The following is a 26,353-nucleotide window of genomic DNA, read 5'->3' as shown; positions in this document are numbered from 1 at the left end:
AGCAATGTTACTCACCCCACGCACATTGTTGTTTACCAACATACGTGCGATCATTGACACTAGAGTGGCATGGCGACTGTAAGTCCAACTAAAAAAAAACTCAGGTTTTGGAGGCTTCGAATATTGTGAAATTGAACTGTACTAAAGGGGTACTTCCCTTCATGAAGTTTATGCATTTCTGATTGAAATTTGAACTTCCAACTGCCAAGAATACTAATTCTTCGTCATAAATTGCGTTGCTTTACAATCGATTCTTCAACATTCAATGCACTCACTGCATAAATACCCCTCCCTAATACTTGCCTGCAATACTGACTGACGACGGCTTGTTCATTCCGCGTGACAATAACTCGTCCCAAACGCAACATTGTTTCCCCCAAAAAATCCGTATTCTTCCCAATGTCCGATTCACCAACCAAATACGACGGTAACCACGAGACTGAACCTGATCGTTCATTGCATCCAACTGTAGTATTTAACGTTTCTGCACTTTAACGCACTCACACTCTCGGTGAGGAAAAACTCACAAGGAAACGTGCACGGTGGATTATAAAGCTGCACACGCAACAATAACTTGAAGGAAACGATAACGGCAAAAACCAGTTACTGGCCCTTTGATTTTGTGATAAAGCACCACCATCACCGTTACCGAAATGATAAGACACCGGTTTATCATGCTAAGATATTTATCATTTATCTACAAAGCGACGTCAAACCGGTTAATCAATCTCGAGCGGATTAGTGTGCGGTAGACCGCGCCGTTCCGAAACGTTCCGTGCGACCTGCGCCAACTTTTGATAGTGTTCCTTGTACGTGCCGGAATGAATGCGGTTGATATTGCGCTGGACGCGGGCACTTGCTTCCTGGCACCAGATCTGTGCCATCAGTAGTTCGTGCCCGGCGGATGATAGTCCCTTGCGGGAGGATCGGGACGCACGGGATAGTACTGCTGCCATCGTGTAAATGTCGATCGCACTGTCTGCAACCCGTGCGAGCTGGAATTGCCGATCGACGATCGCTTTACCGTGCTTCACGAGCAGAGATTCGATGGTTTGGCTGAATGCGTCCATGGACTGAAAAGGAAGATGTTCGCATATTATACAGGAGCTTGTTTGTTCCCAACAAAGTGATTCCTTACCTCAGCACACTGTTTGGCTGCATTCCGGAGCTCACTGGCAACGAAGGGACTTAAATCCGTCCCACCAATGCCAACGCTACGTCCCGCGCGCTTTGTTCCTTCCGCAAAGACCACTCCCAAATTACCGAGCGGATTCTTTAGCGCTTTCTGCAAACCGCGCAGATCATTTCCCGCCTTTTGAATGCCCGTCAGAGCGATAAACATCCGCAGCACATCGTTCGCACCTTCGAAGATGCGGAATATACGCATGTCCCGTAAGAACCGTTCCAGGCCACTCGATTTCATGAATCCATTGCCACCCAACAGCTGGATCGCTTCGTCACAAACATACCAAGCCGCCTCGGTACAGAACACCTTACTAACAGCCGCCTCCAGATGGAAGTCCACCGAACCTCTGTCCATGTTACCCGCCACCATGTACGTTACGCTCTGCGCCACGTAGTGGTAGGTCGCCATCATCGCCAGCTTTTCCTGCACGTTTTCAAACTCAATCAGCTTGCGCTTGAACTGGACGCGATTGGTCACATGGTCGGTCGCCTTTTCCACGCACGTTTTCATCGTGCCGGAGAGCATCGCACCCAGACCGAACCGGCCGGAGTTAAGTATGTTCACCGCAATCTTAAACCCATTGCCCGGTTCGCCCAGCAAGTTCTCTACCGGCACTTTCGCATCGTCGAACAGCACTTCCGTCGTTACCGAGCACTTGATGCCCATCTTTTCCTCCGGCGGGCCCGTGCTAACACCGTCAAACTGGCGCTCCACAATGAACGCGCTCATCTTGCTCTTCTTCTCACCCGTGCGCGGATCAACGATCTCCGTTTGGGCGAAAGTGGTGAAGATGTCTGCGATGCCACCGCCCGAGCACCAGAGTTTCGCACCGTTCAGGATGTAATATTTGCCGCACGGGCTCAGGACGGCTTTCGTTTTCACCGAAGCTGCATCGGACCCGGTGCCGGGTTCGGTTAACGCGAATGCACCGAACACACGCCCGGTGCTTAGCTGGGGAAGATATTTCTCCTTCTGCTCCTTGGTGCCGTACATTAGAATGCCCTTGGTGCCGATCGTCTGATGGGCGCCGGCGTAGATGCACATGCCCAGATCGTAACTTCCCGAAATTTCCGATAAACGCACGGACTGTGAGTTGGACAGCCCCAACCCACCGTACTCGGTCGGGATAAAGGGCCCGAGAAATCCTTGCTCCCACAGCGCATCGACGACCGCCTTCTCCACCGAAGCCGTGGCATCGTTTCTAGCTGCATCGTTTACTTCCTAGAAAGGAAGGAGCAACGCACATTACTTTGATCGTCGAAACGAAGTTCGTCTAGCAGCATTGAACCTGTACCTGATAAAACTTAACCGTGGGATCGATAAATGCCTGCACGTATTCGCGCTGCTCCTCGTTCAACACTTCCGGGTATGGGAACAGTTCGGACGTTTGCAGTTTCCCGCTAAACAGATTCATCACAAACGATCGATTGGGTTTCTGCTGATCGTTCGGTTGTACTGCTGCAGCCGGCAACGTACTGCTGGTGGACACATTTCGCACTGCTCCAAACAGTAACGTCCGTCGGATATTAGCGGTCACTGCAACGCTCGTACAAGCTTTCAACATTATTACGGTGGAATGGAAACTACGTGTTATCCGGTTAGGTGCTGTTTCGGAACTGAACCGTCCCCGCATTCGAAAAGTCCACTTTAAACCCTCGTTCCGCAGGGTAGTATACTGCGCATTGTGGCGTCGTTGTCGAAATTCCATGCTTTATCGGATATCAGATACTGCACGGGGGGTTGAAGAAAAACTTCATTATCTGCGCAAGAAATATCGCTGTCTGGAAGTGAAGGTGTCTACAGCAGAGAGGGCTTATGAACTTACTTCAATCCCCCCACCGAGAGGTTAACCAGGGGAATTCCAAAATACAAGGGTCCCACCAGCCCGAAAAGGGCATGACATTGTTTCGGAAATCAAATTTGTATACGGAGATGTTGAGCTTTAAAATATTGGTGAGAAGCGCTTACAGGCACAAGGCAGAAATTAAAAGTGCAACTTTCTTTCGTTAATCTATTTCGATTGGATTTGTGAATGCTATTCCTCGCTGGGTGGAAACGTGTTTAGCTACGATCGCCATACGTCGATAGTTCTCTTGAAAGGCTGCCGACTGGATTCGATTTATGTTCCGGTGGACACGGTCACTTGCCTCCTTGCACCAAATCTGTGCCATCAGCAGTTCCTGCTCCGCTGATGGAAGCTTTGCCTTCAAAGTGCGTGTTGCCCGAGACAGCACGGTAGCCATTGCGTAGATATCGATTGCACAGTCGGCAACCCGTGCGAGTTGGAACTGTCGTTCAGCAATGCCCTTGCCATGGATTCGGAGAAGAGATTCGACACTGTTGCTAAATACGTCAATGCTCTACAAAGAAAGAGTGTGTTAAAAATCATAAAACCACTTACTGAAGAGATGGCAACTTACCTCAGCACACTGTTTGGCTGCATTCCGGAGCTCACTGGCAACGAAGGGACTTAAATCCGTCCCACCAATGCCAACGCTACGTCCCGCGCGCTTTGTTCCTTCCGCAAAGACCACTCCCAAATTACCGAGCGGATTCTTTAACGCTCTTTGAAGTTCCTGAAGATCCTTTCCCGCCTTTTGAATGCCCGTCAAAGCGATAAACATCCGCAACACATCGTTCGCACCTTCGAAAATTCTAAACACACGAATATCTCGCAGAAACCGCTCCAAGCCACCCGATTTCATGAATCCGTTGCCACCCAACAGCTGGATCGCTTCGTCACAAACATACCAAGCCGCCTCGGTACAGAACACCTTACTAACAGCCGCCTCCAGATGAAAGTCCACCGAACCTTTGTCCATATTGCCAGACACCATGTAGGTAAGACTTTGCGCCACATAGTGGTAGGTCGCCATTGTGCCCAGTTTTTCCTGCACATTTTCAAACTCAATCAGCTTGCGCTTGAACTGTACCCTGTCGCTTACATGATTAGCTGCCTTTTCAATGCAAGCTTTCATCGTGCCGGAGAGCATCGCACCCAATCCGTACCGTCCTGAGTTAAGTATGTTTACCGCAATCTTGAATCCACCGCCCAACTCGCCCAACACGTTCCCTACGGGCACTCGAACATCGTCGAGAAACAGCTCATTCGTGACGGAACACTTCAACCCCATCTTGTCTTCGGGAGGGCCCGTACTAACGCCGCCGAAGCTGCGCTCCACAATAAAGGCGGTCATTTGGTTACGTTTTTCACCAGTACGCTCATCGGTCACTTCGACCTGCGCGAAGGTGGTGAAAATATCCGCCAGTCCACCACCCGATATCCACAGCTTCGATCCGTTTATGGTGTAGAATTTACCGCACGGGCTCAGGACGGCTTTCGTTTTCACCGAAGCTGCATCGGATCCGGTGCCGGGTTCCGTCAGGGCGAATGCACCAAAAACACGCCCGCTGCTTAACATCGGTAGGTACTTTTGCTTCTGTTGTTCACTGCCGTACAGAAGTATTCCTTTCGTTCCGATGCTCTTGTGTGCACCGATCAGTAAGCTCAGGGCAAGATCGTAACTTCCACTTATTTCAGCCATCAGTACCGATTGTACATTGCACAGGCCTAAGCCACCGAGTTCCGGTGGTACGTACACGGATAGTAGTCCGAGATCCCATAAAGCATCGATCGTTTGGCTGTTCACGTTGCTGGTGTCGTCGTTCCGAGTGGCATCATTCACTTCCTACAACAAAAAGGGAATAATTTATTATGATTTCTTTGCAAGAAGCTTTTCCTTGCGCTATTACCGCAACAGATACAAACCTTAAAAAACTTGTGCACCGGATCAACTAGGGCTCTCGCGTAATCCTTCTGCTCTTTGTCAAGCGGTTCCGGATAGGGAAACAGTTCGATCGTTTGAAGTTTCCCCCCAAAGAGATTCATCAGAAACGATCGATTTGGACGTTGACTATCCGACAGAGATGAAGCAGCTCTCACATGGATACTAGTACCTCCTGCTATTGAACATTGCACCAACTTATTTACTACATTCCGATGATCGAAAGCGCGAACGATGGTACCGAGACGTAACATTTTAAGTCAAAGGTTCAGCCGCAACTGAACCGTTCTGCCGGAGCTAACTTTAGTAAAATACTGTCCCCGTTATTACGTCACTGCTTATCCTAAGCAGGATTTATCGAGATACTAAAACAGTAACATCAAAGCAAAGTTGATGATCACTTCACAAAATCGCCCGTCATTTTCAGGGTCGCTCACCTTGATAATGCGCAGATACGTGCATACGGTACAAGTTTGGTTCGTGCAAAATTTTGCACATAAGCCAGCGCGCATCAGTTGCCGATAAGTGACCGTACTTTGCACATTTCTTGACCGTGTTGTCACTTATCACTTGTGCGAACACTTCTTCTTTTCAAATTTCCGCAATATCTAGCAAGGAAGAACCGGTGACGCATGTTGTAGCTCATTTCCGACTGACTTTGGCACCATCTTAGTACGGTATTTCGATAATTCGGATACAAAAATACCTCTAGAATTCAAAAACAAAATACTGAACATAACGTTTAGAGGTAGAGTTTGCCATGATTCGTGTATTGCCCGACCACCTTCATATTTTTAAGTGGATCTTACGTTTTTTTTCAGTTGGCTTTGTCGCTGAGGCTCATCAGTTGTATGTACATGTTCATTAATCCTAAGGTTCGTTACATTAATAGATGGAGCTTGGTGATTTTTGCCTTCCACACACACGCAACATAACTAATAGAGAAACAAAAAAAAACATATCTAACAGTGGAATTGTGTCAGTAACTTAAGGTTCGTTGGGGCACTTTCAACAACATCAATTTACACCTTCTGCACATAAATGGGCTAACTTGTTGTACAAACATAAAAGTAGAAAAGATTGTCCTATGAGTAAAAAGAGCGGTGAAACAAAATAGAATTATACTATTACATCTACATAGCACCTTGCTACAACTCATCTCCTGCCAATTGTCCTGATTTGGTTCTGCTGGCGATCACCGTACAGCAGATGGACAATATTGTTCGTTTGTTGCACCACCTTCATCATCGATTCACTTGAAGAAACTTTCCGGGGCGAAATGTTAGGAATCTCCTGCGGTGTCGTTTCGATGGGAAACCTTTTCCTTACTCAATATCTAGCGGATTGTTGTGCGCGATACCATTGTTGGCGCAAATGTTTTTCGAAATTTGCGACATAACGCCGTAATTTTTCACGAACGAATCGGTGTTGATTTTGCGTATATTTACTCGCACACGATCGCTGGCCTGCAGGTGGGAAGAACAGCGATAGAAACATTAAATCCCCAGTTTGTTGGTATCGCGGTAGGCGATCGCAACTTACCTCGTGGCACCAGGCTTTCGTCATCAGAACTTCGTGCTCGGCCGAGGGAAGATCCTTGCGCACCGAACGTGTTGCTCGGGAAAGAACTACCGCCATCGCGTACGTATCAATGGCCGCATCAGCCAACCGGTTCAGCAGGAACTGTTCGTCCACGATCTTCTTGCCGTACTTGATCAGCAACGATTCCACCGTCTGTCCGAACAGGTCGATGCACTCCGAACACTGCTTGGCGGACTGTTTCAGTGGATCCGCTACGTACGTGCTCAGATCCGTACCGCCGTACCCGATGCTGCGGATAGCACGGCGCGATCCTTCCTTAAAGATCAGTCCCATGTTCGTAGCCGGATTCTTGAAAGCACGCTGCAGCTCCTTCAGATGAGAGCCAGCATACTGGATACCGGTGAGGGCCACAAACAGTCGCAGAATGTCGTTCGTACCCTCGAAGATGCGGAAGATGCGCAGATCACGCATCACACGCTCCAGCCCACAGTCCTTCATGAAGCCCATGCCGCCCAAAATCTGGATCGCTTCATCACACACATACCAGGCCGATTCGGACGCAAACACCTTCGAGATGGCCGCCTCCAGATGATAATCCAACGAACCCGTATCCATGTTGCCCGAAATCATGTACGCCATCGACTGGGTAGCGTAGTGGTGCATCGCCATGCGGGACAACTTTTCCTGCACACCACCGTACGTTTCAATTTTGCGCCCGAACTGGACACGGTTCGTCGCATGTTCGGCCGCTTTCTGGATGCAGGCTCGCATCGTACCGGATAGTGTCGCCGCCATACCGAACCGTCCATTGTTGAGAATGTTCATCGCCACCTTAAACCCATTGCCCTCACCGCCCAGCACGTTCTCCATCGGGATCTTCACATCCTCAAAGTACACTTCGGCCGTGTTGGAGCACTTGATGCCCATCTTGTTCTCGGGCGGACCGCTACTAACGCCACCAAAACCGCGCTCCACAATGAACGCCGTTACCTTGTCCTTCTTTTGGCCCGTCTTCGGATCCTCGAGCTCGGTTTGCGCAAACACCGTCATAATGTCTGCAATTCCACCGTTCGAAATCCATATTTTGGACCCGTTCAGCACGTAGTGTTTGCCGTCGGCGGACTTAACCGCTCGACAACGGATCGAACCGGCATCGGAACCGGAGCTGGGTTCGGTAAGAGCGAAAGCGGCATACGTCTTGCCGGTTGATACCATCGGCAGATACTTTTCCTTCTGTCGCTCGTCTCCGTACAGCATAATACCCTGTTGTAAATGAAAAACAAAACAAGCCGGCATGTGATCGTGGGTGTGATTGAAGGACATTTCAATAACATCAAATCTCGGTTAGTGGGGTTGATTTGGGATCAGCATCCGAAACATAAGCAAACGTTATGCCCCATAATTGTTGCTTATCAACACGCGCGTTATCACCCTCCATCATCGCGAGCACGTGTGCACACGTACCTTAAATCCAATACTCTGATGAGCACCGATGAAGATGCCCAGACCAAGATCCTGCCCACCGATAATGTCGCACATTCGGGAATACTGTGTGTTGTTTAGCCCGAGTCCACCGTATTCCGGCGCCACCATTAGCGAGAATGCGCCCAAATCCCACAGCGCTTCGGTGGTTTTTTCATCGATCGATGCATTAACGTCGTTCTTCACCGGATCGTTTACCTCCTCGAAGAACTTGGTTACCGGATCGACAAACGAGGCAATGTACTCCTTCTGCTCCGCGTCTAGCGCTTCCGGGTAGGGGAAAACCTGTGCCGGTTGAACTTGGCCACGGAAGATGTTCGTCAAAAAGGACATGTTTGGTCGTTTGTCCGCCTCGGACGGTGCAGCCTGTTGAGCTTCGGCCTGCTTGACCTGTGGCGCAGCGGAGAGACATCTAAAAGTACAAAGTGGACAGCATTGAAAAGAAGAATTCTATGATGAACGAAGCATCTAATCTGTGGAAGAATTGCTGGTGTTGAGTCATCGCTCGATGTGTTTCTGTCAGAACGCATCGACTAGATCGTAGTACACGGTGCAAACAAAGAGCTCCATTTTTTACATCCCTATTGCTAACAGCTCAATCGTTCTGAGCTGATATCTTATCACCCGAAACATTCGTGCAATGGATGGTCAATAGATTGAAAAGGGAACCCGACACTCCACACCCCAACATGAAAGGCATTTACGTGCACGAAGTCGAAACGAATGGTGAGGAAATGCATTTTAGAAAACAAAACCAGTGCCAACTGCAATATTTTTCACGCCAGGCGGGAAAGTCGTATAGAAGCAGCTACACGTGAACGCAATCGGCATGTCAACATCATCGTCATCATCATCATCAACCAACCCCTGCCTGCTGGGGTTGTTTACGTAAATGACGGCGAGACGTTCCGAGTACAAAGTCCATCAGCGAGTTTCTCGTGCGAACTCGCTCTTTCTATTTCCTTTTGTAGCAAGAGAGTTCTCGGGAGCTGATATGCCCTAAAGCTTCTGACCTATATTCACAAATTCCTGTTCCAATTCTATTTTTTTTTTGTGTTGTTGGTGCCGTGCCTTTATTTCACAAACAGGAAAATGGTACACCGTAAGCTTTCAAGGTCACTACTACACGGTTGTACGGGGAAAATGTGGCCCGTCGTTACTCAACCACGCGTAATCTCCTATCGGGGGAACTATTTCCACTATAAATAGTTTTTCTTCGAACTTACCTTCGAATTTCGATGCCCTTAACCTTTTGCGTATTTCGCACCACCAACTGGCCAATGCGAATCATTTTCTATATGTGATTAGTATATTACACTGCTCGAGATTTCACACAACACGCGTGCACGCGAAGGATGAACAAAGCGATTACAACTTGCGATGGCGACGAACGAACGGGAAATTCTTGCAATTGGTGCGATGTCGTCCCTTTTTCTACGACGTGTTTACGTTCCTTTTGTAGCGATGACAGTTAATGATGCGAAGGGTGGCAATACACTGGGCAATAGAGAGACAGTTTTTCGAAAGGGTGATCTTAATTAAAATTACAAATATAATAATATTATTTGCATATGTTTTATAGATTTAAAGGAACTTTTTAAAATGCATAAAAATATTGTTTTCGTTCGGTTGGCTTCAGGACTGCTTTCTATTGTCAGTGTACAACCCTCTTAATTGCCTTGTTGTAAGTGTCAATTGCATGCGTTACGTTTTGGCAGCGTTAGCCGTTACATTTGCACGTGGGAAACCGTTGCTGCATCGCGCATTCAAATCGCAGTAAGATAATGCATCGCATTATCTTACTCTTCAGAACTGTTAGTGTTTTGTTTGTCCAACAATTTTCCTATTTCGGCATAAAAGGCACAAACAAATAAACACGACCCATTAAGTGCTACTTCGAATTTTATTGTGCTCCGCGATGTGAACACATTTCAAAGCGAACAGCGAAACATCAACTATATGCCTATTCGCGTACATATTCTATGCTCTGACTAATGCTTGGGGTGATTACAATGTGTAGACGATGAACCGCTTCCTAACGTCCAGTATCTTAAGCTTCGTTTGAGGAAAATCCGGTCTATTACTTACGGCTAAAAACACAAACCAGTCGAGTAAGACCGGTTTACTTTAAGACAAATTCTTACTGCTGGGTTTACTGCTAGATTTTGTTGCTGATGCTGCTGTTTTGGTGGGTTCCTCGTCACTACTGCTTTCACTGTCACTGTCGCTGCTGCTGGTAGACGACGGTTCATGTGCTGTCTTAGCATTCTTTGCCGGAATGGTGTGCGGGAACGATTTGCCCTTCGCCGCAAGTGCTTCCTGTAGCCGCTTCAAAGCCGTCCGATTTACGTTCTCCAAGCAGGTCACTTTAAGACCATCTTCTAGCGCTGCCAGTGCTTCTTCAGGTTTTTCCTTTGCGACCAGAATGTCCACCATGCAACTGTAGATCAGACCCTTACCCTTCTCCGAAATGTTCGACTCGCGCAGATGTTCAATTAACCGCCGACACAGTGCATCGTCCTTTGTGTCTCGGGCCTGTTGGATGATCTTTTGGAACATAATGCGGGAACTGTTCGTGAGGTGACGGTTCCAAATGGAGGATGCCTTTTCCGTTGGTCCAGCAATGAAGTAGTGTATCCAGAGAGCGTTCACCGGTGCCAGCAGACCCCATTTCGCGTAGTTTTCGGCCAACTGTTCGTAACGCTCGTGCAGTTCCGGATGTTGGATCAGAATGCCGGAGGCACCACCGATCGGGAAGTGTTTCGCTGCTTCAATTGCTTCCTCCTTATCCTTGACCTTCTCGATTACGTTCTCCAGCTTCCGTAGGTACTGGTCCGCATTGCCGTTGGAGACGTTCGCATGGCATAGTCGATTATCGAACGAGATCAGTCGCTTCAGATCGTCCGTGATCAGCGAGCCGATACGATCGAACGTCGCCACATCGCCACTGATAGCCAGCTTGTTCAGAAAGTACTTGAAGGTGCGCGGAATGGGGAACAATTTCTGTTCCAACAGAGCAAGCACCATGTTGGACGCTTCCGTGAGACGATCACGATTTATCAGTGCTTCAATGATGGCCGATTGTTCGGTGAGATTTGGTGTAGTTGCAGCTGTTTTCAACGGTTCGTATGCAAGAAGGATTTTGTCAGGATCGTTCGCTTTGATGGCTTGCTTCAATTCACGCAATGGACCATTTATCTGGGGACGCTTCGTGTTGCCTTGCTTCGCGGAAGGTTCTTTCGCAGATGTGCCACCTGTCCCGGTTTGGCCACCCTTCGCCTTTGATTTAGTTTGGCCTTCACCGGTCGGTACAGGTGTCTGTACTGGTATTGCAAATGGAACTTCATAGCCATTGTTCTTTAAAAATTCTCCCAATTCCGTCAGGAACGCATCCGAAGGTGTAACGTTTTCTTCCTGCATGCGTGTCCACAAACCAAGCGATTTCACCGCATCCTTCTCACCGATGTAACTCTGCAGCAGCTTATGGTATATTTCGCTTCGGTCGATATGGCTCAGATCCTTCGTCGCTTCCATCAATCCTTCCAGGCTGGACGTTTTACCCTCCTGCTGGTAACGTTCGCACGCCGTCTGTATCCGTTGGTAGCGTGTGCGTAAGCCAGGCGTTTCGAGTATCTTCCGCGCCTGTCGAATGCGCCCACAGTCGACAAAGGCGAACACGAGATCGTACAGACTGTTCACTTCGCCGTGCACCTCCGTGCTGAGGTCGGTCAGGCGTTGTAAATTCGTGGCATCCTCCGCCTGTATCAGCCGACAGGTGAGTTCTGTTTTCCATGGCGTTAGACGATGCCTTTGACATATTTCCGCGAACTTGCCCATGGCCGAGGGAAGATCATCGCGCACCAGATGCACCTTGATCAGCGATCCGAGGAATATGTTTTGCGGCGTGATGTAACCTTTGCTCATCAGATGGTCAAACATTTGGTTCACCTGCTGCACGTTGCCCTTCTCGGCAAGGGTGTTGAGCAGACGCCAACAGGCGCTGTTGTACACAAAATCTACCTCCTTGGTCTGGCTTTCGTCTTCGGTCGGTTCCGATGCTGTGGGTGCATTTTCGTCCAGGAAGCGAATTGCATCATCGAACCGTTCTCCCTCGAGTAAACCGTGCGTTAAACGTGCGATCTTCACCCGATCGAGCATAAAGTCCGGCTGTTTGGCTTTGACGCTTGCCAGCAGTTCGAATGCTTCCTCTACCTTGCCGTTCGTAGCGAACATGTCAATCGCCAGCCCGTAAACTCCCGGACTAACGACGTAGTTTTCACCCTCCAGCTTCTGCAACACTTCTTTCGTTTTGGCGATATCGTTCGATCGAATGACGGAACGAATCAGCTGTGACTTGATGGTGTTGGCGTTCTCCTTCCGCGCCTCCAGATCAACAATAAGCCGCTCGAGCTGAGGCACGGATAGGCTCGCAATCGATGTCTTTGGCCGCTGTTGGCCCTGGGCCGGTGAGCGATCCAGCTCGATCGGTTCCAAATCTCCCGCAGCTAATTTCGCCAGCATACCGGATATTTCCGCCGTCATTTCGCTGCCCATTCGCTCTTGGATTTTCCCCGCCATGTTATTGCTGATTGATAAACCTTGGGACACGAAGCCGGTAAGAATCTTTTCCATCACCTCGACCCGTTCGGTTTTGAAGGTGGACACGGCGTCATAAATCAAATTTCCCATCGTTTCGGCCTGCATTGCTTCGATACTGTTTCCACTCTCGCCATCCGCTCCTTGTTCGTTTTCCTCTTCCGTGGAACGTGCACGCTTCAGACCATCGTACAGCGCACGAGAGAAGCGTACATAAGACTCAAAGTCTCGAGAATGGGCAAGCGCTTGTACGAGCGGTTTACGATACACACCGGGCGAATAGTATGCTCGATACCGGGAGGCGATGTTAGCCGCTTCTTTGAGGTTGTTTCGTTCCAGTGCAACGTACGCACAGCTAGAGCTGGCAACGGACGGCGAGATACCAGCACTGCGCAGCAGCTGTATTACGATTTCGCTGTTTGTCACCGGCAGGTTCGGTACGGCATATTCACGTACCGTTTCACTGCTAGGATAGATGTTGAATTTATCCGACATCGAGCGCAATACGTTCAGTACATTGGCCGTGCGTTCCTCCTTCGTCAGGTCGGGATCGGTACTGCACATTAAGGGCCAGAAGAAGTGTTGACGGATCGGTTGATTCTGCTTGGCCAGTTCCTCCAGAATGGCGAAACTTAACTCTACCGCACCACCCTTCAGGGCCGTCTCGAGTGCAATGAGGTAAGCTCGATCATTCATTCCACCTTCCTGCAGTTCGTTGCAAATCGCAATTACCTTTTCCGCTGGTCGTTTGGCGCGTACTAACTGTCGTACTAGGAAACTTCCAGTGTTTGCCAGCTCACCGTCATTCTTTGAAGCTCGGGGCATTGTTCGCAGCAGTTTCATGCATACTTCTTCATGGCCTCGGTTGATCAGCCGAAGGATTACGTTTACAGCGTCCTGGTTGTAGCCGGCCTGGCGCCGAATCTTTTCGACCAGCTGATCCACTTTCTCCGGGTATCCATTGGTGGTGAGTGAGTAGATAATTTCCAAAATGTCCTTATCGAGCAGAAACACTTCCTTCTGCTCGCAGGAATCAATCGTTTTGCAGATGAAATCAATATCCCCCTTTCGAGCGTAGCCACAGAGCAGTGTCGTGTACGTGTCGGCGGATGGTTGAAGGCCCGCTTGACCCATTACGGCCAATATTCCCGTTGCCGATTCCAGATCGCTAAAAGATTTTGAGGAAAGGAAATGTAAATAACATCGCTCGGGTTGTTATCAGTCAAACGACTCTACTTACTCTGCTTGAGAATGACCCATAATGAGCGCATTGAAGACGTACTCATTGACGGGCAGTTGCTTTTCGCGCATAAACTCTAAAATTCGAGTCGCACCCTCAATGTCACCCTGTTGGCAGTAGCGTGAGATCAACCGTTGGTACGTGACACGGTTTGGTTCGATACCCAACGATTGCATATCGGCCAAAAATTCCGTCGGTGAGAAAGGATGCTCATTGTCGAGATACACCCGCAGCAGAGCATTGTAATGGGACACGTCCATAGCAACGTTCAGGTTCTTTAACGTCTTCCATATCTCCTGCACAAGTGTGGTCCGTACCTCGGGCAACTCCTCCGGAACAAGATTACCTGTTTGATTGTAGAAAAATAGTTTAATTTAGATTCGTTTGCAAACACTGAAAAAACTAAGCCTTACCACAGCATCTGATCACGAGCAGGGACTGTGCGCTGGTGGCCGATCGATTGATGCGGATTTCTTCCAGCACCTCCTCCAGGTCCCGCCGAGAGATTCGACCCGAACGGCGCACATCTTCGTCCAACCGCTTCAAGGACCTATCAAGTCCATTTTTACTCTTGGTCGCTGCTGTTGCAAAACCACTGAAAACAGAAAACCAATGCTTTAATGTAGGCTTTTCAAACAAAGTTACAAGACCCTTCCCGAAATGGACCTCGACATGTTGCGTAATTGTGCCGGCGGAGTCCGGGTTGGGCATTAATGTTTCCGCTTGGGAAAACCGCTACACTACCTTGTGAAATTGCCGCACAAACACTGCGATTGCTGGACGAAGCTGCTTTCCGTCTCCCGTGCAGTGCTAAACACTAAATTTCGTGCGAAACCGGCAAAATATCGCACAAATTTGCTCGACCGCAGTATCGAGGCCATGTTTTCTGATGAAAGCGTGCACGAACAATGTGTTTGACAAAAGCTACACTTGTCAAACAGGGTTGAAGAAACGTCAAAGTGCACGCTGTCACAACATTGTGCCGGTACAAAAAAGCCCTCCCCGGCGTGTATCAACAAAAAGCACGTGAAATTGTGGTAAAGTTCTGTAGGTATTTTAAAACGTATTCACAATGACCACTAAACCACTACTCTACTTGGAGGAATACAAGCTGAAGCAGGATGCGAATGATTACGGGCTGGCCGACGAGCTGTGGGACTTTGAGCGGTTCAAGCAACAGCTGCAAATCGTCGTCGTGCGATACGCGGAGGACGAGCTGGAATTTGACATGATTGGTGTGAGCTGTGCCGTTGCGAACGTGTTCCGTCGTTTGATGCTGAGCGAGGTGCCAAGTATGGCGATCGAAAAGGTTCACATCTACAACAACACGTCGATCATACAGGACGAGGTGTTGGCACATCGGTTGGGATTAATTCCGCTGCGTGCCGATCCGCGCATGTTCGAGTATAAAGCCAACGAAACCGATCCTCCGACGGCACAGGACACGCTGGAGTTCGAGCTGAAGGTGAAATGTACCCGCAAAACGAAGGATGTAAATGAGATGACCAATAACGATAATATGTACAAGAATCACAGCATCTATTCGGGCCAGATAAAGTGGGTTCCGATCGGGAATCAATCGACCGTCTATACGGAAACCGCCGTAGGACCGATCGATGATGATATTCTTATCAGTAAGATGCGTCCCGGGCATGAATTCGACATAAAACTGTTTGCGATGAAAGGTGTCGGTAAGGATCACGCAAAGTTCTCGCCTGCTGCAACCGTTTCCTACCGATTGCTGCCGGATATTAAGCTGAACCGACCTGTCGCGGGAAATGATGCACGGTTGCTGCAAAAATGCTTCTCACCGGGTGTGATCGAGATCGATAAGGATGATCAGGCGTACGTGAAGGATGCACGGTACGACAGTTGCAGTAGGAACGTGTACAGATATCCCCAGATTGCGGACGCTGTAACGATGGCTCGTGTACGGAATCACTTTATATTCACGGTGGAATCGCTGGGTGCCCTCAAGCCGGACATAATCTTTGTGGAGGCGGTGAAGGTACTAAAAAAGAAGTGTCGGATGTATTTGAATGAGTTAAAAGGGTAATTCGATCGTTTTCGATATTCGTTCTACGGTAAAATAAATTTGTTTAAATTTAGTCAGCGTGTCTCTGAAAAAAAATTTCATCATATATTTAGTTAGTTACTTACTGCATTACTTTTCATTCGTTTTTTTTTAACAATTCGAAAAGACGGTGTGCAAAGGCAAAAAGTGCAAGTCGAATTTAAAATTGATTTATGTTTCACCATTTCGTCATACACAATGGCAAATTCTTTCTCCACAGTAAACTTTCCGTTTACAATTTATTTCTTTTGCTCCCTAGTGGTGGTTTCTGCAAGTTGAACGCATCGCCTCCAGTTGCGGACATGGTCCCTAATCCAAACCCTAACCGATTTCCGAACGGATCGCTGCCGGCCGTACTGGCCCCGGTGTTCAAGCCGAAAAAGTTCGTCTGTCCGAAGGCACCTCCTTTGTTTTGGTCTGCCCCTGTCAGTCCTGCTCCTGCACCTGACCAGAGCGATGTGCCGGCGCCTGTTTGTCGCAGGGAAACTCCGAAGCTGACATTGCCCATTACGGTCGAGAATGGGGTCGGTCCGGAAGAGATATTGAGTGCAAACTTGTCCGCCACATTAGAGCCCTCCTTGGTACCTTCGCTACTCTCAAACACGTCCGTATTGTCGCGCAGAAGGTATCGCCTTAAATTAAGATACTGTTCCTTTTGGGTTTCAACTTTCTGGTGCAGTTCGTGAAGACGACCCGCAAGCGCCACAAAGCTTTCGTAGATCTGCTGCAGGCAAAGCTTCAAATCTTGGGGCGTAAAATATTGTGGTGTCGTAAGCGAGTTCATGTGTTTTTCCGTTAGTTCTACCTGCTGCTTTAGATTGATTAGGTCAGATTCATACTTTTGGATCAGCTCGATGAAGTACTGCAGCGGCAATGTGTTTTCGAACTGTAACCCGGCGGGTGTTTCCTGCGTACGCTGTGCCATGTCCGCTTGACGCGTAATGCCGGACGTTTCGTGTCGTAGCATTTTGATTGCGTTCTGATTATTGTTCACACTGTTCGATAGTTCCGCCAGTACGCTGGTGAGGCTTTTTATTTCGCTGGACACGTTCGACATCTTCCGCGCGGAGGAACGAGCGATATCCGAGCCGATGGTTTTCTGCTTCTTGATGTGTTCCTTCAGGTGTTCCACGGTGGTGATGATTTCCTGTGGGACTTGCGATTCCTTCGCCTTCGTGTTGTCATTTTTACCTTCAACCGATTTGGGCTGGTTGGCATTTATGTCTACCCCGCCTAAGCCCACGTTGGTTGTGGTGGAGGTTGTTGGGACTGGCGCTACCGTGGTTGTTGATTTGGCAGCACCGAAAAGACCTCCGGTGGCGGTATTTCCTAGACCGAGTGTGTTGGTCCCACCGGCTGTAGCTGTCGCTGCAGTTCCGAAGTTAAGCGTTGGCACCGCGAATGTTGACGTCGTTGTTGCCGTGGCTGTAGTACCGGCAGACACGCTCAGTCCTCCGAAAGGGCTTGCGGTCGTGGCGGTTGTTCCCAGGCCAAACGATAGTGGTGCTGCTGCCGTTGTTGCGGCTGGCTTGCCAAAGCTAAATCCAGGCACGGCAGCAACCGTAGTCGTCGTAGCGGCAGCAGCAGTCCCGAAAGAAAACCCTGTCGCTGGTGCTGCTGCGGCAACCGGGGTAACAGAAGCGCCTGGAGCGATGCTCGTTGTTGCTGCTGGCGTGCCGAACGAAAATGCCGGAGCCGACGTTGTTGGAGTACCGAAAGAGAAACCAGACATCGTTGCAACGCAGGTCCTTTATGTGGTTAGAGCCGGGAAACTACACAAATACGGAAAATTTAGCAATTTTCCGGAGAGCAAGTTTGTTTTCCCAGACAGAAAACGAGGGAAAGCAAGCACCGAGAGATTTACTGTGCCTAGCGGTGTGAAACGTCAAACCGGGATCATCATGGTGCACCTAGTGGTGCGCGGTTACCGAAAATGGCAGCATTTATTTTATAAATTATTTGTACGTTGTACCATGCATTACTTAACAAATAATTTCAATATTATTACCAGTTAAGTTGCTTAAATTATCAGTAATAAAATATCCTTATGGAAGATTATCAGCGCAAGCAAACAATTCTAATCATTCCATCCTCCCTCTCTAGGCACACGTGTGTCATTGCTCAGAAATGTCACAATTTGCACGTAACAACATTGCCGGCTCGAGGAAAACAGTGTGAAATAGTTACACAAATTGTTTAAATGAGTGTAAATATTTAGTGTTGTGCGAAAAGCTGGTAAAATTCACCTGAAGACTCGTGACATACTTGAAACTAACGCCAGACTATGTTTTGAACATTTGCAGGGGTACGCCAATATGTCGAATATGTTGCTAAGATTATCCAGCCGAAGTTTGCGCGAGATGAGTGGGAGTGCCGGACTGTTTGGCACCGTCGGAACAAGCCTACCCAATCCGGCAAGAGTGTCCCGGCACGGTTGCCTGTTGGGCCGGTTTCAGCACACAACCCGTCAGTCCGATCCGATGAAGGGCAAAGGTCCGATCACGTGGAAAAGTTTTGCATTTATTGCCACTGCCGGTATCGGTGTGCTCGGGTTCATGTGGTACGTGAAGGATGAGAAAGAGCAAGCGTTGTTGCGCGAACGGAAGCGACAGCTAGGCAAAGCAGCCATCGGAGGAAAGTGGGATTTAACCGACTCGGACGGCCAACCACGCAAATCGTCCGATTTTCTAGGCAAATGGTTGCTGATCTACTTTGGCTTCACGCACTGTCCCGACATCTGCCCGGATGAGCTGGAAAAAATGGCAGCCGTGGTGGATAATCTGGCAAAGGACAAGGATGCCGATCCGGTGCAACCAATATTCATCACCGTCGATCCGCAGCGCGACAGCAAAGAGGTTGTGGGCAAATACGTGAAGGAATTTTCGCCGAAGCTGCTCGGTCTGACGGGAACGGTGGAACAGGTGGCGCAGGTATGTAGAGCATTCCGTGTGTACTTCAGTGCCGGTCCGAAGGATGAGGACGAGGACTATATCGTGGATCACACGATCATCATGTACTTGGTGGATCCAAACGGTGAGTTCGTCGATTACTATGGACAGAACCGTGATAAGGAATCGATAAAGAATTCCATCCTGATCAATATGACAAAGTTCAAGCAGATGCACAAATCGTCTTGGTGGTAGATGGTAGCTGATGCATTACGGTTTGTGTACGATAAGATATAGTAGCGCTGTGGCGATAAATCATATTTGTTAAGTTGATTAAACACTCGGCAGCATGTCGTCCTAATACCATAACGTTAAACACATTTATTTAGTTTGTCGAAAATGTTGAGAACCTACCGAGTAATAAGGATGAAAGAAGGAAATAGTTCTTTACGTACAGATTTGCATAACCAATCTTCATTTTATTATCATAATTTGATCAAAGTAAAATCATTCAAGCATTGTTAAAATATAAACGAAAAGACAAACAAAGAAAAAAGCGATTTAAACCCGATAAGGCAGAACTTGCATAAGATAACGTAAGGAGGAATGGCGAATAGTTTTGTGCCTCCCCTGTGAGTGAATGTTTGCCAAGACATCAAAGTGCGCGGTTTACTATTATGCCAAGAGCTAACACACTTCGTGCCACGCTAAGATTTAACCAGCATAAAACATAATCTACTTTGCAAAAGTTTAATTAAGACGCGAAGAGCAAAGTTAGAAGGTTTACATCTTTGTTTGTGTTTTAGTTTTTCGTCCATGCTTGTGTCGAACCACCTCCCCGGTGGCCGTACCGGGCGCCGCCGCGTGTGGCGTGACTGTGGAATGTGCAACGCAACGTAGAAAGGATTACGTGTCCGTCCTGCTTGGTATTTGTGGTAGCCGTAACGATGGCACCGTCCGGGGACGTGTTAAAACTTAAGTCTACGGTGGAAACACTTCCAGTGGGGTGAGGCGGGCTGTTGATGATCGCTGGTGGAATAATGTAAACAATAATAATGGCTTTGATCGTTGGGATGTAAAGTGCGCGCATGATGCTCCCGGTTGGTAGTTTGTACCCCGTCGGGGTCGCTTTTATCCTATCCCGCCTTGCCTGTGACAAACACTATCGTCGCATGCATTTACAATGACAAATTTTTGCCACGAAGTGTGAAACATCGTAAGAAGACTTTCTCCACCGTACATGGTCTTATGTTTCGACTTACAGCAGTACTAACAATAACACGTTACTGTGTACTTGGTAGAAAAGTTTTCATCCTTTTTTTTTTGCTGAGGAGTTTTGTATCATTTTTTCCTTGCCTTCATTCGATGCACTATTTACGTATTTGTGCAGAATCAACCTCAAGCAGTAGTGCAATGCTTAAAAGTGCAGCGATCGAAAGTGCGAAAGGCAAAAGGCACTGGGGGGTAACATGCGGACATGGGAAGATTAAATTAAAACTTTCTCACCCTTGTTGACTGTTGTATTTTGGGCGATTTTTACCTCCTCTGCGCCGGTGTCCTACCACCGGGCCTTCTCCTTTTAGCGGATGAACTTTTGCTACAACATGTTCCGGCGCTTCTTGTGCTTCAGAACAAGTAAATGTTAACCCATCCGTTCTGGATGTTTTATGGTTTGGTAGGATGTGTGTGTGAGCGTTTTTTTTGCTTGCTTCTATTCTTCTGTTTTACGTTTTTGTTGTGCAGTACTTTCTATACATTCGAGTTCTGTTTCAACAGTTGGAGAACATATTCGGTTCGCACCATTCTATTGTATATGGCTTGTGTGATTCACAGTTTACATTGAAAAACTCGAAAGACGGAAATTACATTAAAAAAAGTTAAGTTACGTCTTAAACTTAATTTATAGCTTAATAGTAAATAAAGTTATAATAAATAACTTAAGGCAGGGAGTCTATTTGGAGCAGCGCCCCGTTCGTCCATTTTATTATCACTATTTAAATACTTTTTCCTGCATAGCATATTTCTTCAAGGCCCCATACACGGCGGGATCCCATAAGCGTCTGCATGCTACGCACACCGTTAGATCCGCCACTAGATAAAAGTAGTAAACGGAAGTTATCCTTAAGCCAAACTAACCCATGCAGGTACAATGAAACTGTAGCACAATTTAGCAGAAGAAACTGAAAATATTTCCTTCCCTGCCCTATTCGGTTCTTTAAAACTAAATTAAAGTGTGGTGTGGAACATCGAACAAATGGCTAAACAAATGCAAAGTTTGCGTAGTTTTGCTAAGGATAGGTTTGAAAACAACGCTCAAATAACAGAACTGGACCTGCCGGAACGCGCTTGGAAAAGAACGGCGAAAAAAATATTAAAGTACCAGCAAAAAGAAAGTTTTACCATTTGCAATTGTAAGCTGACCGACCGAGAGTAAGAGAAGAAACGTCTCTCGTACGTTCCGATCCGCAAGGTAGGCGAATTTATCAACGCTACGTCCGTACGTCCGTTTGTTCATCCGGAAGAGAACCGGTATCGATAGCCTCTGTACAGCGAAAAGGTGGCTTGATTCGGAATGTTCGTATTTTTCTTCTGCATTACAGTTGGGAGTTTTCGGGCTTCCGAATGATCGGAATTGGGCAGAAGCCTGCCGCGCCCTGCTCGCAGGAAAGGGACACGAACCTCAGGACGGAAACAAAAAAAAGTTGTTTTTAGAATTGCAAAAGTTGATTGCTGCTGCCATGTGATGGCGTGGCGTAAGCGGCTGTGCTTTTCGCCGCGTGTAAGAAGCGCGAACTAGGGTGGGAAGGAAATGGCGTACGTTTTTCTATCTATTTATTGGGAAAAAATGCATTACTCAGTGAAAATAGAGGGGGTAGCAGAAACAACCGGCGAACCGCGCACGAGAATGAGAGATCGGAATGTCTGAGCAGCATGATTGTTGATAGTGGGCACTGCCTTGAGCATGGCCGTATCGATACCGGCTCTTTGGAGGGTTTTTTTTTCACTGTTGGACTTTCCATTGAGTGACGTTTTATTTTTTATTGCACCGAGCGCGCGGGAGAGATATGGTAGAAAGCAGTGCAAAAAAAAACAGTGCTACAAATCGAATGGCGATGCTCGGGAGCTTGTTGAAAGTTATCGTAAATTGAATTTATTTCAGCTCACCCTCTGTGTACGATATCGAACATTTCCGCTGTTGTGGCCCAAAGCCGAATTGATTTTGTCGACATTTCTTGCACTTGTCCCTGATCGCACTGGGTCCACCGCATCGAAAGATCGTTGGCTTTGGTATGTATTTTTTTTTTCTTTCGGTTTTGGTACAAGCTTGTAAGTGTCCTTGGTCATGGTCATGGATGAGGGTTATTGCTTTACCGCACCACCCGGCGACTGCTGCTACCGTTTTCATATTTTCAAGACATTTCGGGCTTTATTTGACAACGGTTGAAGTTAATATTAATTTTTGCTGTCATGATGAGATTAGGAACTTTTATTATTGTTCGATTGGTGTTTGGAGATTGGTGCGTATCCCGGGTTTAACTTGGCCGTAGAAGTAGCAGCGGTGGTAACCGTGGGGTGATGCGGCAGGATGGTGCATTTAAATGCGAAATAGCTTTTTGGCGTGGTTTAGTTATTCCGCGAAGGGTGACGAGCCTTTCGTATTGATGATGTTGGGTAATGAATTGCAACAAAAAACTTTTTATTTAGCATCTTTTGCACTGTTATAATTGATGAGGTGAAACGGCGACGGTTTAGACGAACATGACAAAAAGAAGGCTTGCTAATAAGTTATATGAAGTAATATATATATTTGGTGCGATTAAATAAATGGTTCAGATATTGGAAGAACTCTGCACGGCAGAACCGAGCTTCAAATCAGCGGGAGTTTAAAGTTTTGAATTCCTCGATTCTATTGAAATTCCGTTTGTAACGCTATTGGAAGCTTAATTTTGTTCCAACAATTGGAGCCTTCATGGATTATGTAACTGGCCTAATAAGACTTCACCTCCTGGATAGTCTGGAATCGTTCTATTTGCATATTTAAACCTCCCGAACAACACCCGAATATAATTGTTTGCACTATAACGAGATTAGTAGATCTCATGATCAAAACAGATCATATCAGATCATCAGTCTCTTCTTGGTGTAACGACCTAGTAGGCCATGTCTGCCATTTCTGGCTTACTAGTCTTATTTTTACCACGTAGCTGGATAGTCAGTCCTTGCCAGTGGGGGATTAGTCCGTATGGGATTTTGGTCCGGTCCTGCAACTCGTAGATCTCTTCATTGTCGCAGTTCCCCCAACGTCCAGCCGGATATCCGAAGTGAAAAGTTTGTTTAAATGTACTCTTTTCTGTGCATAGTTAAAACCAGTGTCTGATAAAACCAGGGGAGTTCCAGCTCTCTGAAGCGTACAGTGAATTCCTTAGAATTAGTTGTGTAATCTCAACTTCAACAGTCATGAAAGGTACTATGAATCGCACAGGTAATGTAGATCACAACAGGACTTCATTCAAATTGAAGTTTTTTTTAACAAAATGCTTGCGTATGAAGCAACTTAAAGTAAGGAATTTTATAGTATCTATATTCTTGAGAATGATTTTAAATACTGCAGTTTAAAATTGATCACATAAATCCGAATACACGTTCGTCTTCTCGTTTTTTTTTTATTTAATAGACGAAATTGAAGTTACTAAAGATACATCAGTAACTATTGGGTGTTTCTTCCTGGTAAATGAAATAAAATTGCTGTGTGTCTTAGTATTTAAAATCAACTACTTATCAACTGCTTATACATGAAAATTTTGATACTTAGATGGTTTACTTTATTTAAACATTAAATTAATTTTCGGAACATGTGTTAGAAGCGTCTGCCCCGTTTAACAACTTTGTTTATCGCTGAAACACAAGTCAAAGATAACCAACAATGGTACGAACCTATTGTCCAGAGACCCCGAACGATCATGAGGACTTCATATTTGTGACACGAATTTGAAACACTTTTGCATATCTTTTATATTGCTCCTAGAATTGATTTGTTGCATCTTTTGTACCGATCGAGCGTAAACATCCGGGGCGACATTCACTGCGGCTCCTTCAGATCCTTCCCGTATTTCTCCCCCCCCCCCCCCCCCCCCCCCCCCCCCTATCCCATCGTTTGATTTGTTGCGATTATTTATTCGAGCCATGCTTTCGGGGTATGTTTTAGCCGGTTGCCGACCCTAAATCATTCGTGTTTCAGTGCCAGCTGCATCCCATGGCCGAGTTGGAGGAGAAGACGGTCTGTCTTCTTGCTTGCCCCTCCCCTCCCCCCCTGGCGCCAGACACCATACACGGCACAGAGTGCAGAAATTTGTTGTGATTAATTTTTATTGCACAAATTCTATTTCATAAATCTGCTATGCTGTGGCTTTTTACGAAACCTACCCTACCCTCTGGTGGCGGTATGCAATCCGTAGCAGTCCCGTGCCATGGCTACTGGGATAGCTGACACTGTATTCCATTTCCGGTGTGTTGCACTGTGTTGTGCCATTGATCGCGGTGGCAGTAAATGGTAGCAGATGGTAGATGTTTGTCTTTGGTACGGGGGCGAGTGTGGGATGGGAAGGATTCCAGCAGTGGCCAAACGTAGTCTCTTTTTCTCATCCCACCGGTTGGTAAAAGTTTTTGTGGCACTCCTCAGAGAAGGAGGGGGCGAATGCGGGTGAAAGTTCTTGGTGGAGGAGAATGATAACTTCCTAAATTCCAAACGACAAACACACACACACCCATACAGCACACGTACACGACACCAGCCTGGTCCGTTTGGAGTTCCTCCGGGGATTGGGGTGTAGTTTTCATCTTCATTTTCGCTCGAGAACAGCCAGAACATAAACATCATCTTGGGGATGGTGGCGTTGAGGACGACCGTTTGGATCTTTCGTGAGCTTTCTTGTGCTTTTATCTGTCTCTCTCTATCTCGTTCTCCCTCTCACAATGAGTGTGTGTTGGGATGAAACACAACCACGACCATGGTTGGATGTCCATCGGTATGGGGCGCAGAAAGTGGCCCTCCAAAAATCCCGAACAAAACGAGTGCTGTTAATGGGTCAGGCCCTACTCCCATTGCCAGCGGAGGGGGGGCGTCGGTTCTTTATGCTGAACTTTTGCTCTCACATCATACATACACAATGGCGGTGTAAACAAGTCACCAGTTTCGGCTTTCGGTCAAGGGATCCCGGTATCTCGAAGGTCCCGACCGGAGTGTCGGCAGTGTATTCGTAAATTTTCTACCCCTCCACCTTTTACTCGGCGAGATAGGGGAGAGAGAGAGAAAGAGAGTGAGTGAGATTTGGCCATCATGACATGTACTGCAAATGTTTCCCTTTTTAGCTAATCGGTGTGCCCGTTCCTCCTGGGTGAAACGGCTCGAAAGCACTAAGAGGAGCTTTTTTTGCACTTTACACCAGATTTATTCCTCCGATGGCACATTATGGTAACTATCGTCTGAACTTAACGACAGCCAAAGAACGGATTGTGCTACACGGTCCGCACGTTTGCGTGTTTTGCGGCCAGTTGTGAAATGGGTTTCGGGGCCTTCTCTCACACCACTTTCCTCTCCCCCCCTCCCCCGGGTAGGGGTTTCCGGCTCATCTTCATTAAGCTTGAAACGACGACGAGTGGTAGCTAACGCTTTCGGGCTGTTACTTTCGGGGTTTTGCTTCCCTGTCCGGGTGAAGCTCATTGGGCATTGGGCGCCCCCATTCGGATCTTGGGAAGCTTTCTTATATAGCTGTTTTGCTGTTGTGCTGTTGGTTGGCCCCTCTCCCGTGTTGGTTGCGCCTAATGGACAGCCATGAATTGCACTGTTCGAAGTTGGTTCCCAGCAGCTAGAACGGTTCGGTACAGCGGGGCAGAGCAAGAAAGCGTATCTTGCTGCCAACAAAGGGCGAAGAAATGCCGTTGTTCTACCCGCGAGAAGGACCAGCGAAACAGCTTTCGCTGTTGCTGTAGCAGTCGCATTTAATGCCATGTTTTATTGTGCAATGCGTGCGCCATAAAACATACGCCAGGCGCTTTACGGCTTACAGGGACCGATCGGGGCAAATGGGCAAATGCGTGTGTGCGTGTGAGTGGCCACCGTGCCACGATGAATCGATCGTTCGCTTGAATTGTGCAAAAAAAAAACGAACCTCCCCATCGCAATGATGTGCTTGTTTGGCAATCATCATAAATTTTTTAACCCTTCCACGGGGGTAGGTTGATGGGTGCCGCGAAACCACCCCTGCGGGTGGGTGTTTTGTTTCCTTCTTCCTCGTTCGTTTTCCTCGTGTCCTTCCTGGCGGGGGCATTTTCCGGGCAGCATTTGCGGTACCGGAACGGAGTGCAACTTTTTCAATAACCAGGCGCATTATTCAGTGCGCTCTGCTCCCCCAATTCCCCTCCATGTGGGTGCTCGGAAGGAATTTTAATTTCCCTGCCACACTGCCATACTCGAAGGGTGAATGATGGCTTGTGTTGTGTATGGCCCCCGTTAGATCGGAGGTGAAATGATAAACAAAAAAAACCAACATAATGATCTTG

The 26,353-nt window shown here is 47.5% G+C and overlaps 7 protein-coding genes across 7 annotated transcripts; 2 read left to right on the top strand and 5 right to left on the bottom strand.

The window, feature by feature from the left end:
- Nucleotides 1-719: 719 nt before the first annotated feature.
- On the bottom strand, nt 720-2,750 carry LOC128302063 (very long-chain specific acyl-CoA dehydrogenase, mitochondrial-like). Its single transcript, XM_053038784.1, has 3 exons — nt 2,481-2,750; nt 1,139-2,407; nt 720-1,073 (listed from the first exon to the last, which is right to left on the bottom strand). The coding sequence occupies exons 1-3, from the start codon at nt 2,748-2,750 to the stop codon at nt 720-722; spliced, it is 1,893 nt and encodes a 630-aa protein (XP_052894744.1).
- A 442-nt stretch (nt 2,751-3,192) lies between these two features.
- Nucleotides 3,193-5,225, bottom strand: LOC128304425 (very long-chain specific acyl-CoA dehydrogenase, mitochondrial-like). The gene is made up of 3 exons (XM_053041613.1): nt 4,956-5,225; nt 3,607-4,875; nt 3,193-3,546 (listed from the first exon to the last, which is right to left on the bottom strand). Exons 1-3 carry the CDS (start codon nt 5,223-5,225, stop codon nt 3,193-3,195), a joined length of 1,893 nt encoding a protein of 630 aa, XP_052897573.1.
- A 510-nt stretch (nt 5,226-5,735) lies between these two features.
- On the bottom strand, nt 5,736-9,412 carry LOC128305932 (very long-chain specific acyl-CoA dehydrogenase, mitochondrial). The gene is made up of 4 exons (XM_053043573.1): nt 9,222-9,412; nt 7,978-8,407; nt 6,514-7,776; nt 5,736-6,437 (listed from the first exon to the last, which is right to left on the bottom strand). The coding sequence occupies exons 1-4, from the start codon at nt 9,284-9,286 to the stop codon at nt 6,297-6,299; spliced, it is 1,899 nt and encodes a 632-aa protein (XP_052899533.1). The 5' UTR covers nt 9,287-9,412; the 3' UTR covers nt 5,736-6,296.
- Nucleotides 9,413-9,889: 477 nt separating this feature from the next.
- Nucleotides 9,890-14,712, bottom strand: LOC128305589 (leucine-rich PPR motif-containing protein, mitochondrial). The gene is made up of 4 exons (XM_053043113.1): nt 14,576-14,712; nt 14,245-14,426; nt 13,832-14,177; nt 9,890-13,759 (listed from the first exon to the last, which is right to left on the bottom strand). The coding sequence occupies exons 1-4, from the start codon at nt 14,710-14,712 to the stop codon at nt 10,123-10,125; spliced, it is 4,302 nt and encodes a 1,433-aa protein (XP_052899073.1). The 3' UTR covers nt 9,890-10,122.
- Nucleotides 14,713-14,809: 97 nt separating this feature from the next.
- On the top strand, nt 14,810-15,910 carry LOC128305592 (DNA-directed RNA polymerases I and III subunit RPAC1). The gene has a single exon (XM_053043115.1). The coding sequence runs from the start codon at nt 14,904-14,906 to the stop codon at nt 15,885-15,887; it is 984 nt and encodes a 327-aa protein (XP_052899075.1). The 5' UTR covers nt 14,810-14,903; the 3' UTR covers nt 15,888-15,910.
- Nucleotides 15,911-15,948: 38 nt separating this feature from the next.
- On the bottom strand, nt 15,949-17,728 carry LOC128305591 (nuclear pore complex protein Nup58). The gene has a single exon (XM_053043114.1). It carries the CDS (start codon nt 17,635-17,637, stop codon nt 16,138-16,140), a length of 1,500 nt encoding a protein of 499 aa, XP_052899074.1. The 5' UTR covers nt 17,638-17,728; the 3' UTR covers nt 15,949-16,137.
- A 324-nt stretch (nt 17,729-18,052) lies between these two features.
- On the top strand, nt 18,053-19,156 carry LOC128305593 (protein SCO1 homolog, mitochondrial). Its single transcript, XM_053043116.1, has 2 exons — nt 18,053-18,140; nt 18,209-19,156. Exon 2 carries the CDS (start codon nt 18,221-18,223, stop codon nt 19,046-19,048), a length of 828 nt encoding a protein of 275 aa, XP_052899076.1. The 5' UTR covers nt 18,053-18,140; nt 18,209-18,220; the 3' UTR covers nt 19,049-19,156.
- Nucleotides 19,157-26,353: the final 7,197 nt, after the last annotated feature.

This window comes from Anopheles moucheti, chromosome 3, assembly GCF_943734755.1.
Source record: "Anopheles moucheti chromosome 3, idAnoMoucSN_F20_07, whole genome shotgun sequence".
Taxonomy (NCBI): Eukaryota; Metazoa; Arthropoda; class Insecta; order Diptera; family Culicidae; genus Anopheles; species Anopheles moucheti.
Note: the sequence above shows the minus strand (reverse complement) of the source record. Positions and strands in the feature narration are given on the sequence as shown.

Bases quoted from the DNA above. Each gene is read 5' to 3' on its own strand.
- LOC128302063 (XM_053038784.1), bottom strand. From the start codon at position 2,750: ATGTTGAAAGCTTGTACGAGCGTTGCAGTGACCGCTAATATCCGACGG. The intron at 2,408-2,480 runs GTACAGGTTCAA...CTTCCTTTCTAG, and splicing joins CCACGGTTAAGTTTTATCAG to GAAGTAAACGATGCAGCTAG. The intron at 1,074-1,138 runs GTAAGGAATCAC...CTTCCTTTTCAG, and splicing joins CAGCCAAACAGTGTGCTGAG to TCCATGGACGCATTCAGCCA.
- LOC128304425 (XM_053041613.1), bottom strand. From the start codon at position 5,225: ATGTTACGTCTCGGTACCATCGTTCGCGCTTTCGATCATCGGAATGTA. The intron at 4,876-4,955 runs GTTTGTATCTGT...TTTTTGTTGTAG, and splicing joins CGGTGCACAAGTTTTTTAAG to GAAGTGAATGATGCCACTCG. The intron at 3,547-3,606 runs GTAAGTTGCCAT...CTTTCTTTGTAG, and splicing joins CAGCCAAACAGTGTGCTGAG to AGCATTGACGTATTTAGCAA.
- LOC128305932 (XM_053043573.1), bottom strand. From the start codon at position 9,286: ATGATTCGCATTGGCCAGTTGGTGGTGCGAAATACGCAAAAGGTTAAG. The intron at 8,408-9,221 runs GTAAGTTCGAAG...TTGTACTTTTAG, and splicing joins AAGGGCATCGAAATTCGAAG to ATGTCTCTCCGCTGCGCCAC. The intron at 6,438-6,513 runs GTAAGTTGCGAT...TCCCACCTGCAG, and splicing joins CGAAAGCCTGGTGCCACGAG to GCCAGCGATCGTGTGCGAGT.
- LOC128305589 (XM_053043113.1), bottom strand. From the start codon at position 14,712: ATGGCCTCGATACTGCGGTCGAGCAAATTTGTGCGATATTTTGCCGGT. The intron at 14,427-14,575 runs GTAGTGTAGCGG...TTCTGTTTTCAG, and splicing joins TTGTGCGGCAATTTCACAAG to TGGTTTTGCAACAGCAGCGA. The intron at 13,760-13,831 runs GTAAGTAGAGTC...AAAATCTTTTAG, and splicing joins ATGGGTCATTCTCAAGCAGA to CGATCTGGAATCGGCAACGG.
- LOC128305592 (XM_053043115.1), top strand. From the start codon at position 14,904: ATGACCACTAAACCACTACTCTACTTGGAGGAATACAAGCTGAAGCAG.
- LOC128305591 (XM_053043114.1), bottom strand. From the start codon at position 17,637: ATGTCTGGTTTCTCTTTCGGTACTCCAACAACGTCGGCTCCGGCATTT.
- LOC128305593 (XM_053043116.1), top strand. From the start codon at position 18,221: ATGTCGAATATGTTGCTAAGATTATCCAGCCGAAGTTTGCGCGAGATG.